Raw genomic sequence first — 12527 nt, 5'->3', positions numbered from 1 at the left:
AGTGTGAGGGCAAGAGGAGAAGGGGACGACCGAGGACGAGATGGCTGGACAGTGCCTGCGAAGCAACCAAGATGAATTTGACCCAACTTCAGGAGGCAGTGGAAGACAGAAGGGTCCGGCGTGCTCTGGTCCATGGGGTCACGAAGAGTCAGACACGACTTAATGACAACAATAACATGGTCCTTAACTCTGGCCAGAATCCTGTTGTGCGCAACAGTTGTGCAGCACGGTTGTGCAAGTAGCAGGGCTCTTTTAGAGCTTGCACAGGGGAATCTCCAGGACCTCCATGGGCAAGAAATTTCTGGCCTCTGTCTAGGAGAGACCTGGGGTGATGAAGTGGCTTAAAGCCATGGGGCAGGATCCCTGCTCTACCCATCTGCCTGTAGGCTGGATGATCTCAGGAAGTGCGGCCTGCACTTTCTTTCCCCACTTGGGAAAGGTTAGCAGAAAGAACGCCGGTCACATTTGAGAACCGGTGAAGTCCTCAGGCTGGGACTTGACTCACTTTGGATATGCTACTCCAATGAATTTTGCTTCTGGGTCCCCTTTTCATCCTGGGGAGCGTGAGTGCGGATCAAAGCTGGACTTCCTTTAACTGGCTGCTTGAGAGCTAGCAAACGTAGCCAAGGGCACCGAGCGAAGCCGTCTCTGGCCAGAGTACCAGCCATGCCCACTGCCTCCATCTCTGGCAACAGCTAACCATGCTTGAAACTCAGGTATGCGTGCTCTTTGGCGTATACCATGGGTGCATGCGATGGTGCATGGCTGAAAGGATCCTACACATGCCAGTTAGATCAGAACTAGCCGTAAAAGTCGTGTCTGAAACCTGTCCAGTCCCTGTCAGTGCCGTGATCCTGTTCGTTGAAAGGGGAATGTGCCTGTCGGAAGTGGAATCATCTAATGGTGAATTTCACGCAGGTGATAGGAATCTGGTAGCTGCTTTACACCAAGGCTGCATTTTTGGTCTGTGCCCTTCAGTATGCTTTATAGCATATTCAAGCCAACAGGTCTCCAGCTTTCCCCCTACGAGCTTTCCCCACCTGAAGTTGATGGTGGGGCGTTGAAGCTGCTACTTTTGCAGGCTCAAGAGTCAGTGCTCTTGCTTTTAACGAGTTTCCACTTTGTCCGTCTTCTCTGACATGGCGGCTGCCCTTACCTGATACCCCTTTCCTTTCTTCTTTGTACAGCACCTTCTTTCTCGAGTACAACTTCCCAGTGGGAGCGTCCAAGAATGGAACTGGGCAGGTCGCCGTAACGACAGAAAGAGTTCGGGTAGCTTCGAGTAAAATTGCTGGGGAAGGTAAGACTGAGTGGGGGAGCGGGGGGGGGGGAGCTAAACCTGATTGCTTTTTCATTTTGAAATGGCCTGCAGGGAATTCTGAAAGAGCTTTGGGACCCCAGGCCTGCCCAGTGGGCTCCTTTCAAAGTAAAAGCAGAATGGGAAACTGAGTCGGAAAACAGAAGATAGCAAAGTTTTGGGGGTCGCAGAAGCTTTGACATCTAATAGAGCAGGGATGTTGGCAAGTCTTGGGGCCTGAGTCTCGAGTTCGAGTCTTGGGGACCCAAACCTCACGTCTGAGTTTGACTCAGTCAGGCCCAAGTCCCAAATCTCACGGCTGTGTCTCAAGTCCTTTTGCCGCTGCTGCCCCCCCCCCCCGGCTTGGGACTTGGGACCCTGACCCAAAGACTTGGGTGGTGCATGCGCTGGCCAGCTGATCAGCCACTGCATGCGCAGAGACCCTGGGCTACGGGAAGGGGCGCCAGGCCACTGCCTCCGTGCATGCGCCCGCCTGTCAGCTGGCCGGCTCATGTGTGGGTGGGGAGGCAGTCGCTTCATCTCCTGGAAGGGACTCCAGGCCCGCTGTCTTTGAAGAGGGTGGTGGCAGGTAGGCCGATAGCAGCAGCAGGCAGCGGGGGCGGACCCGAAGGACTCCACCACCTATCTCATTGAAATGGGCCTGAGTTGCAAGTCCCCCCCCCAGTAGACTCCCAAGTCAAGTCGTCAGTGTGACTTAAGCTGGAATCAACAGCAACGCTCAACATGAAAATTCCCATTAGTGTCATATAGCATAGCATAGAGCAGACCCTGATGTTGGGAAAGAGTAAGGGCAAGAGGAGAAGGAGACAGAGGACGAGATGGTTGGACAGTGTCACCGAAGGGACCAACATGACTCTGATCCAACTCCGGGAGGCCGTGGAAGGCAGGAGGGCCTGGCGTGCTCTGGTCCATGGGGTCACGAAGCGTCGGGCATGACTTAACGACTGAACAGTAACAACAAAAAGGAGCAGGGCAGTGTAGTAGCATACTTTATAACTGGTCAAAGAGTTTCATAAGCCAGAGAGGCTGTAATTATTTTTAACCCAACTCCGGAGTAGATTTAAGTATTTCTTTAACGTGATGGTCTCCTTTCCTTTGTCAGCTTAATGTTTGTTCTTTTGCTTTAACCTCTCTCATCAAATTATGAGCAAAAGACAAAGAATTTACAAACTGGCAGCATCTTTTGAAGCCCCTGTTCCGTTCAACCTGACCTCTTAACTCCTGCCACGTTCCTTTTACAGTGGTGAAATTTCAACAGCGACACGTTTACCCCGTTCACTTCAGTGGCTCCATGATAACTCACTGGTGGAACGCCGATCTTGAATTCAACATCTTTTTGAAGAAAGGCACCGAGCGAAAGGTGTTTCCTGCTTTTGAAATTATTTTTCTGGAAGAAATATTGTATTCGCGAAGGCTTTCACGGCCGGGATCTAATGGTTGTTGTGGGTTTTTCGGGCTTCTTGGCCGTGTTCTGAAAGCTCAGAACACGGCCAAGAAGCCCAGAAAACCCACAACAACCAGAAGAAATATTGCCAGTCTGGGTTTTTAGGCCAGGTTCTGGGGTTGGAACAATGGCTTTCAGGGCGGGAATATCTGTGTTGCTTCCTCTGGCTCTGTTCTCACCTTTCAGTAACACTGACCATGGTGTCCTTCTTGGTTGCCTGACTGGGATGGGATTTGGGGTTAGGATTTTACAGGGGTTCTGGCTGTAGCTGAAGATCTGATTCCCGACCGTAGTGCTGGGAGTGTCCTGTTGGCGATTCACCTGTGGTGTCCCGTAAGTTTTGGGTTTCACCCCTGTTGTGGTGAACCTTGACCTGAAACAGAGGAAGAGATTACCCGGGCATTGGGTTATCCTGTCAGTATGTTGCAGACATTCAGCTCTGCAGGGGAGGTGATTGAAGCCAGGTACTCATTCCCACAATTCCAGCTAGTGGGCCAGTGGGTACTTTCCTTTCAGGCGTCGGATTTGCCAGTCCTGACACATGCCCCTTTTGACTTAGTAGTCTCGTGGTTTTGACTATAGTGGTGCCTCGCTTAGCGATTGCCTCGTTTAACAATGTATTCGCTTAGCGATGAGGTTTTTGGAGTGATTTTGCGCTCAGTTTAGCGATGTTTCCAAAGGGGAAAATTCGCATAGCGATGTTCGGGACCTTGCTTCGCTTAGCGATGACAGTTTAGGTCTCCCTGTTTCGCTTAACAATGTCCGTTTTCGCTATTTTAAATGTGTCTTAAAATGTTCAAAAACTGTTTAAAATGCTTGGATTCGTTAGTGCACCTTATAAAACCTTTGCAAACTTAATTTGGCTTTGTTCTGACTCTTCGTTAATTTTTGGTGAATTTTCCCCCATTGGAATGCATTGACAGCTGTCAAACCTACAAAAACCGATGTTTTTTTTGGAACCAATTAAAATCGTTAAGCGAGGCACCACTGTAGTTCAAAGCATTCTGTGTGAGGCTGCCTTTGGAGCAAATTATGGGGAGCCTGTGATTCCCTCCTTGCACCCATTTAGGCTAAGCTAGTTCTGATCAGAGGCTTCATTGTTGTGAACGCAACACCATACAGGTCCTGTTATACTGAAAAGAGAAGTGAATGATGCTTTTCCCCCTTTCCCCGTGTTCTTCTGTCCTCAGTCCCTGTTGATTGGTTCAGCAGCTTTACCTCTGCGAGAGGTCATTCAGTCCGAGCAGCTGATGATCAGCCGCAAATTGCCAGTAAAAGCAGAGGGTGATCCAGCCCGGTTGGGACCTTTAAAGGTAATGCAGCTTGCTGCTACGCTTTGCTTCGTTACGATGCTGTTCCCTAATGGGTTAGTTGAGTATCACATGCTTAATTTTTAAAGGTTTGAATGGGAAATCTACTAAATGCATTCCGGACGTTCAGAACCAATCTGGATGTGCTTGTAAAGGTGTTAACAGGATAACATGATCTCTGCCGCCCTTTTACAACAGTTCCCGGCTTCTTTTTTCTCAACATTGTGAATGTGGACATTGGTTTGAAAAGACAGGAGGCATCCGTTGCCCAGTGGCGTCAGTCTTTCCTCCTTTTCTTTCCTCCTTTTCTTTAGCCGCTGGTTGGTGACGTATTTGCTGCCAGATCCATTCGTAGCAGCTTCATATTCTCTAGGGCAGCAAGCCCTGTTCTGTAATCCCAGGGTTGTCAAGCCCCTCTATATATTTATTTACTGAGTTAGATAAAATAAGTATTTTGCTTTTTTTTTTTTTTTTTTTTGGCTTACTAGGGCTCCCAAATAGGTGGGATAACAGCAAAAGCAAAAAAAGCAGTTTTACAGATGAGTTATTGTGAAGGTGCAGGTCAGAGTGTGCCGTCCTCAGAAGAGAAAGACCCGAAGGAAGAGAGTGGTTGCGCAGAGGGGATCTTAGTGGAAATAGAACAAGAGGAAGAATTACAGAGGAGACCGACGGAAGTGTGTTTGGTTGATGAGGGAGGAGCTGAACTGGACTTGATCATGTGGGAGGAGGTGAAAGGGCAAGGAACAAACGGGCGGGAATTTAGTTGGTTGGGGGAAGGGGAGCTGGGAAGATGCAGGAATAGAGGGGTGCAGACCGACTGGATAACGGATGAGAGAGGCCAGGCTGACCTTGCTCAGGGCTTCCCTAATTTACAGAAAGGTGGGGGATTGCTACCAGAGCCTCTCCCACCTAGCGGCCACGGTCGTGTTTACGAGCCCTTGGAATGGAGGGTCTCGGTTTTCCCGGTGAACTACCCTGGTGGGGGCAGGAGAGTTATCCATCCGGGCCCAGAATTCCAACAGAAGCCCCTAGAGGGGGATTGGGCCCGACATCCCTGCTGTGGGACCATATGTGCCGTGTGGAGCGCCCCACTACGACCGTTAATGGATCGCGAACGATTCGGCTCGGCTCCCTGGTAAGGGAAGAGTTAAACCCAACCGTCGTAAAAGCTAAGAGGTATACCTTGTTATCGGATGAAGTGTTGAAGGATCCGTTTGATCCCGTTGAGTTGAGTGTACATTCAAATAAAGCTGTTACTTTGGAAGAAATGGACTCTCCTTCTTGTCTTTTTCCCGCCTTTACTACCCAACCCCCATCCCCCACCCCCGGCTGAAGACGGACCTTGTCACAGTTATAAAAGCCAACATTCTTCTTTCATGAAAGCTTGTCCATCATCCCAAATCATGGCACTGAGGACCCTTTGCCAAGCTTCCAAGGGATACCAGATTCTCCAGCTTGAAAACAACTTTTGTCATAGATTGCATTCGCATTCACAGGGAGCGGGTAACACAGTCTTTTTCTCTTTATATGGCAGGTGTCCTTGGAACTCGTGGCTGACAACAAAGATTTCAGCAGTGCCAACTCCAGGGCTGCGAGGGTTCCAAAACAAGTTCCGCCCCTGTACGCCGTTCAGAGCCCGGGTGTAAAGCGGCAGGATTCGAGCAAGACTCCAACTCCTGCCAAAAGCCCTCGGCTCTTGACACAAAGTTATAGGGAGTCCTCAAAGAGAACCGAGGAACCGCCAGGAAGGCCCAGCGTGGCCATGAATCTGCCGCCGTCAGTCCCTCTGCCCGTGTCCCGTAACCTTCTGACCCAGAGGGCGGCCTCGGAAGAGGAAGCCTTGCTACTCCATGTCCTCTTGATGGTCCCAGAAGGGGAGGTGTCTGCCCCCCGGGAGGCTGGGCTCCTCGGCTCTTGCAACGTGTACTTGAACTGTAAGCTCTTCAACTCTGACGAAGCCACGAGATCGGCCGTCATGTGGGGGACCACGAAGCCAGCCTTCCGTTTTTCGCAGGCAAGTCACCGTTTTCCTTTCTGTTGTTCTCTAAACGTGACCAGAGATAGAATAACGCCGGTCCTTAAAGTTGGACTGGAACAGGGTTGGCTCCGACAATTGTGAGATCGTGGAGCGAAATACAAGCACGTGTCGCTTGCGTTCTGCATAAAGCAGGGTGGATGTTTTCTGGTGTCACGGATTCTTGAGGCGTTAGTCTGGTGTCAACAGCTATTTTGCTTTCCAGACCAAGCCCCTTTCTGCCTGTATGCATTACGCCCCGTAAGAAGGGTCACTGCCACCCGGCAGCAGAGGAACCCTCGCTCATGGAGTTCACGCCCAAGTCGTTGCTAACCAAATCATCCAGAAGGTCTAGCATTCAGCTTCCTATGACAGCTGCAAGTTTACTGAATGGATACATAGATTTTAATGTCTTTCTTTAGTGATTTTCTTCCACTCGTAAGGGAAACAATCAGCAAACACAATGACTGAGCCATTGCTTAGCAAAGTAAGTCACCACTAGAGTAGGCCCATTGATTTAATGGGCCTACTCTCGTGGCTGCTAAGGATGGGGCGTCCCCCAGAGCCCCAGCAGTTGTTCGAAATAACTTACAACTGCCAAATAAATGAGAAAAGGTCATCCTGCTGCTGAGCTGCAGGGTTGTATGATGATGCAGGAAGTGACTGGCCAGGCTGAGCTCTGTGGGCCCTGTGAAGCATTAGGGGTATTGTAGTTTCTGGGGAGGGACCCTGTGTGGAAGATAAGGGCCTCGGCAGTGCCACCCACAGAGCTTAGCCCCATCCCGCCGCTTCCTCCATCCTCGTCCAGCTTCGCACCTCAGAAACAGAGGGTGATTCTTTGCGGCGGGTTAAACCGCAGAAGCCTCTGTGCTGCAAGGTCGGAAGACCTGCCGTCGTAAGATCAAATCCACGCAATGGAGTGAGCTCCCGTCACTTGTCCCAGCTCCTGCCAACCTAGCCATTCGAAAGCATGTAAAAATGTGAGTCGATAAATAGGGACCACCTCAGTGGGAAAGTCACGGCGTTCCGTGTCTAGTCGCGCTGGCCACGTGACCACGGAAACTGTCTTCGGAGAAACGCTGGCTCTACAGCTTGGAGACGGGGATGAGCACCGCCCCCTAGAGTCGGACATGACAGGACAAATTGTCAAAGGGAATCTTTACCTTTATCTAAGCTGCCAGAATGCCACAGCATGGCACCCTGTGACACCTTTAAGACTGATGAAGGCTAGAGGCGGTGTTCTGTGTCATCAGGTCAGAGCCAACTTAGAGCAACCCTAATAGGGCCTTGAAGGTAAATGAGATACGAGCCCAGTTCCACTCGCCCAGTCTTATTTCCACAGCTGAGTGGGGAATTCAAATCCTGGTCTCCAGAGTCCTTGTCTGTCTCTCCGCCACACCCCGTTGGGTTTCCGCTTCACTGTGGGTTGTAGTCCACAAAAGGTTGATGTGATAGTAACTCCGATGATCTTTAACCGTAGCCCTCAGACTAATGTTGTTTCTGCTTCAGCAGGCTGATCGGTCTGCGCCCCTTGTGGGAATTGATTCAAAGCTTGCCAGGAAGAGAGGGGGCAAAATAAAACGATTGTGTTGTCTGCATTGAGGGCCGAGACACACACCCCCGGTGGTTTTATGAGCTGCTGTTGTCCGGAAAGGCTGGAACCAAGCGTGACGTCCACCTGGACCAGCTGCACTCACAAGTCTGATCCCATCTCTAGGTTACCCCAATTTCACTGACATCTAAGCATCTGGAGAGGCTGAAGAACAACGTCATGGTCCTTGAGGCGTGGAATAAAGGGCCCAGCCCTGGCGGGGACCGGCTGCTAGGACTGGTGAAGCTCCCCCTGCATCAGTTTTATGTTTCTTTCAGGTATGCTGCTTCTCGCCGTTCCTTCTTTGGTTAACGTGTGGCTGATTTGCTTTGTGTGTCCTCCTATACAAAGAACCAAGATTATTCTCCCCGAGGCAGAGTTTTCACCTCACTTCTGGGGAATACGTAATTCCTATAGCAGTCTCCATGGGCTTATGTGATGTTATCTGGAATCCCATCCAGGAACAGAGAAGACCAAAATGTGTGCAAAGCAACATTTGGTTTTCTTCCATGATTGGGGGTTTGTGTATAATTATTTTTATTTGTGAGTACAGTTTCTGCATTGTATGTCATAATATAGGCTGTTAACCTATTGGACTTCTCCTATGCATTAAAGTCCCATCAGCACAGTGATGGGGAATGATGCCCTATAAGCGCTGTTAGTGGTGTGCCGGGGGGAGCCGTAGTGTAGCAGCGACAGGACAACAAGCATTGGGGAACGCAACAGCACAATAAAAATAAAAACCCATCGTCCACAGATCAGTGGAGGCAATAATGGTACTTTAAAGTCCACACTTACCATCCCATCACCCTTTATCTCATCATTATCATTTCACGGCCAGGAAACAGTATACAGTAGATGAGAAAGAGAAATCATCATCTTGATCATCATCAAAATAAAACACACACATTAAGGGCAATATGGCCAAACCCTTCCAATCCATAACACCATCGGTGGGCGATTGGGGAGCAGTTGCCAAACCAGATATGCAGCTGTGCTGAACCCCTTAGGCTTTAATTAATTAATGAAGACTTACGCGGTTCTGCCTACAACCCAGAGACCTGCTCCTGCTGAATCTTCTCCTCATTTTCCATGTCTGTGATTTTTTCTTCTTTGTGAAAGGTTTCCTAAAGGGCATGTGGTTGTTGAGCTGGGTGGGTTTAGTGTGTCTGAAAAGACCACCAGGCAGTCACGAGATTTGCCCCCCCCCTTGTACCCTCCCCTCTCCAGAGATCCCAAGATTTCTCACCTGCTGCTCCAGGCTCAGTATCCGGTGCTGGCGGTGGACGGCCCCATGCCTTTGGTCGAGGTCTTCTCTGGCAACCGAAGCGGGACCCTGAAGGTCATCCTGGCCATGGGGTCTGCGGACCAGATTGTGGCCCTGCAGAGACTCAAGGACGAAGAAGGGCGGGGTCCTCCTGTGGCACTGCGCCCCCCACATTCTCTGGACCCTCTCGCCACCCCTCTCCCAAAGGTATCTCTCTCTCTCTCTCTCTGGGCTGCTGTTAGACTTGCCTAGCTCCTGGAGGGGAGGCGTTTGCTGGGTCACTCCTGTCCCCTAGAGCAGGGGCCCCCAACCTTGGGCCTCCAGATGTTCTTGGACTTCAACTCCCAGAAATCCTAGCCAGCAGAGGTGGTGATGAAGGCTTCTGGGAGTTGTAATGTAAAAACATCTGGAGGCCCAAGGTTGGGGACCACTGCCTTAGAGCAGTGGCACCCAACCTTGGTCCCCAGATGTTCTTGGACTGCAATTCCCAGAAGCCTTTGCCACAAGTTGTGCTGGCCTGGAGTTCTGGGCGTTGCCATCCAAGACCCAAAGTTGGGAACCCCTGCCCTGGAGACTCACTGAGTCTTGCTCAGTCTCTAAGGACTGTGCCTTTGAGATGCGTTGGTTGGGAGGAGAAGAGAGCCTCTCGATTCAGTGACTGTGGCGCTGCGTCATGCCCAAGGCCCCCGAGATGGGGGGGGGTGATCGGATTCCTTTTGGTGAGTTTCATCCTGAGGGATGCTCTCCTTGTTCACAGGCATTCTGTTGTGCCTTATTTAGCAGGGCGTCCAAGGAAAAGAAGCCTTGATGGAACATGTCTTTGAGATCCACGTGGAGAGTGCCCGAGGGCTCGCCCCTCTCCAATCCACCGTCTGGGGGGAGGCCGACTGCTACGTTCAGTACCACTTTCCAGTTCAGGAGTCAGAATCAGACGTACCGGGCGGCCCAGAGTTCTGTGAGAAAGGTAGGCTTTTACCGCGTGTTAAGTCCTGTACGCCAACCGTGGGGTTCCTCGGTCCCTGCGTGTGGCTTCCGGCTTCTTTGGTTAAATTGCCAAGGTGCCCTCAAATTCAAAGAAAGTAGCCGGAGCCTTCGTTGGGAATGTGGGTCTCAGTGGCTTCTTGGCCAAGGCTGTATTCTCAGCAGCAGCAGCGATGGGCTCCTTACCCCTGGCTGCTCTTTCGTTTTGTACTCAGAGAGGAATGAATTGCGAGAGCAGAATTGGAGCGGAGAACCCCTTTCCGGATGTCCGGTTTGTAAGAATTTCCCCAAAAAATCACCACAATGGTCAGCCTCAGCCTATAGGTTAAAGAAAAGTAAAAGAAGAAAAAAGAAGGGAGGGGGAAAGAAAAAATAATCAAACTGTGGTTGTATTTTAAAGACGAACAGGCTTATTTCAATGTGAGCTTTCATGGATTTCCGAAGATCTCCTGCAGAGTTTGTGCAGCTGAAGCATCATGCGTACTCCCCTTCTTGCTTTACAGCTGTGGGTAGAATCGGAGCGGTTGCCGGTTGTCTTTTTGAGACCGACGAGCTGTGTTTTCTTCCCAAGGCCTGAGGCTACGGCCTTACCGTTCAGCGACGACCTTGTGCGTCCCGGACCCCACCTTCAACGAGGAATGTCGTCACTCGCTGTTGGTGCCTGCTGAGGTCCCTGTCCAGCGGCTGCTGCTGAGTGCTTTCTCTGCCCAGGGCTTGGCAGGAGGAGGGGGAATCATCTTTGAAATCTGGTGCAGGTATGTACCACTCTACCTTTGCTGCTCACCATATTCACCAGTGAGGAAAACACATGTATCTCGGTGCCTGCATCGCCCTTTGCTCGAGGGGACTGAGATTCAAGCTTTGGATCGGATGCTCTGGGGGATGAGGGCTACTTACAGACTCCTCAGTGGCTTGGGGCTTGCCTAGTTTAAGGGCCACCAGCTTCCATATAAGCTTCCCTTCTGTTTTTGTTTTAATCTGAAAGCCTGCTCTGGGTCTCAGGTTAGGATGATGGGGGAAACTGCTCCCCTGCACAAAGCTTGCTTGCGTCTAATCTAGTAGGTGCCTGGCAAGGACTTTAACCATGCATTGCTGCATATATATTTCATATGGATTATCATTTCAAAGTATAATTCTGTAGGTTTTACTGACTTCAAGGCTGGTGTTTTGGTACTTCAGCTTCGGATTTTGTTTTACATTTTTCTTTCAAGTTGTTTGACTTTTCTCTTTATTTAAATCTAATGTTAGCAGGTTAAAATAAAATGAACTAGGTTATTTGAAATAGAATATTTCTTTCTGTTAATTATTGTTCCTTGTTCACGCAGATTCATTCTGAAGGGGCAGCTTGGTGATTAGCTTTAAAAAGTTTTCTTTTCCTGGGGAGAGGTATGAATAGAGGGGGGGGCGTTGGCTCCTGTAGTTCTAAGCGAGGCTCCCACCTTTCTGTACTGCCAGCTAGCAGTGACCGTAGGAGAGACGTCAGGGTGGACAGCCCTGGGTTAGGTGGACAACTCACCTCATCTGGTCTAAGGCACGTCCCTTTTCTGTTGACGCCGTCATGGCAGGGTGCTTTTCACCTTACGAAGTTCTTGTTTCTAACGTTTACATGTTACTTTCTCCTTCGGTGGCCGGTTGCCTGCTGACACTTTGATTTCGTCTCTTTGGGCAGGTACTACTACCCTAATGTCCGAGACCAGATGGTGGCGAGGGGGACTCTACCCCTGTCCCGCCTCTGCGCCCTGGTGACTCTGCAGCACCGGGAGGAAGTGGGGGTCCAGACGTTTAGCCTTCCCTTGGTCCCACGGACAGAGAGCTCGGGAGAGCCCCATCCGCGACCTTCAGGTGACCGACATTGTTGACCCTGTGTTTTCTAGCAACAGAGGCTTGGGTGGGAGAAGTTCCCCCTGGAGAGTGCCTTGCTGCCTTCCCTTTAGAGCCCTGGAATGGGGGCTCGTCTCTTTCCAGTCTCTAAAGCACCTCCCGGCCGTGGGTCCTGCTGGGAAACCGACTGGAACGCCACGGGCCCTGCATGAAGGGCATGAGGGTCGAAAGGCAGGCTAGACGTACATGAAATAAAACCCATAGACAAGTTTGAAAGGCCTTTGTGTCAGTTTCCTATAAAAACAGCAGGCACAGCAAAGGTAGGAGAAGGATAATAATTCCGTGCTGTCTTGTTCGTTTGTGTCTTTTGTCATGGAAAACAGAACAAATGCACACGTGGATGGGTGCCCTTTTATCGGAACCCACATGTCGGAGTTCAAAAAGTTCAGAAGAGGAATTCCCATTTTCTTAGACTTCCCGTCCTCTGGATCTTGCTCCCATTTTTCAGACAGCAAGCAGAGTGTAACAATTTCCCCTCCTGTCTGCCACCTATAATTTGTGGAAGGGGCAACACGGGAGCTGCTAGGCACTGTGCTTGGAGACTGTAACCGGGTGTGAACAGAGAGGCTGACCTTTCTCTTCCCTTTGGTTTTTGCCTGTAGTCCCTCCCTCAAGCTGTTTTTGTCCACTGGGTTTAGGCTGGGTCTGCTTGAAAAAAGGAAAACTGGTCCGGGAAGAAGAGGGCATGTTCAGGATATGTTAAGAGGGAGTCCCCCTCTTT

General features: G+C 50.4%; 1 protein-coding gene across 1 annotated transcript in view; it reads left to right on the top strand.

The window, feature by feature from the left end:
* The window catches only part of C2CD3 (C2 domain containing 3 centriole elongation regulator), a 55033-nt gene that overhangs the window by 11396 nt on the left and 31110 nt on the right, over positions 1-12527 (top strand). The window contains exons 11-19 of the mRNA XM_072993421.2: positions 1188-1300; positions 2560-2678; positions 3953-4075; positions 5607-6086; positions 7804-7955; positions 8908-9151; positions 9725-9908; positions 10497-10680; positions 11595-11767. Of these exons, the coding sequence (XP_072849522.2) occupies positions 1188-1300; positions 2560-2678; positions 3953-4075; positions 5607-6086; positions 7804-7955; positions 8908-9151; positions 9725-9908; positions 10497-10680; positions 11595-11767 (1772 nt within the window). The remainder of the gene's footprint in view (positions 1-1187; positions 1301-2559; positions 2679-3952; positions 4076-5606; positions 6087-7803; positions 7956-8907; positions 9152-9724; positions 9909-10496; positions 10681-11594; positions 11768-12527) is intronic.

This window comes from Pogona vitticeps, chromosome 3 (genome assembly GCF_051106095.1).
Source record: "Pogona vitticeps strain Pit_001003342236 chromosome 3, PviZW2.1, whole genome shotgun sequence".
NCBI lineage: Eukaryota > Metazoa > Chordata > Lepidosauria > Squamata > Agamidae > Pogona > Pogona vitticeps.
This window is presented reverse-complemented; position numbering and strand designations above follow the sequence as displayed.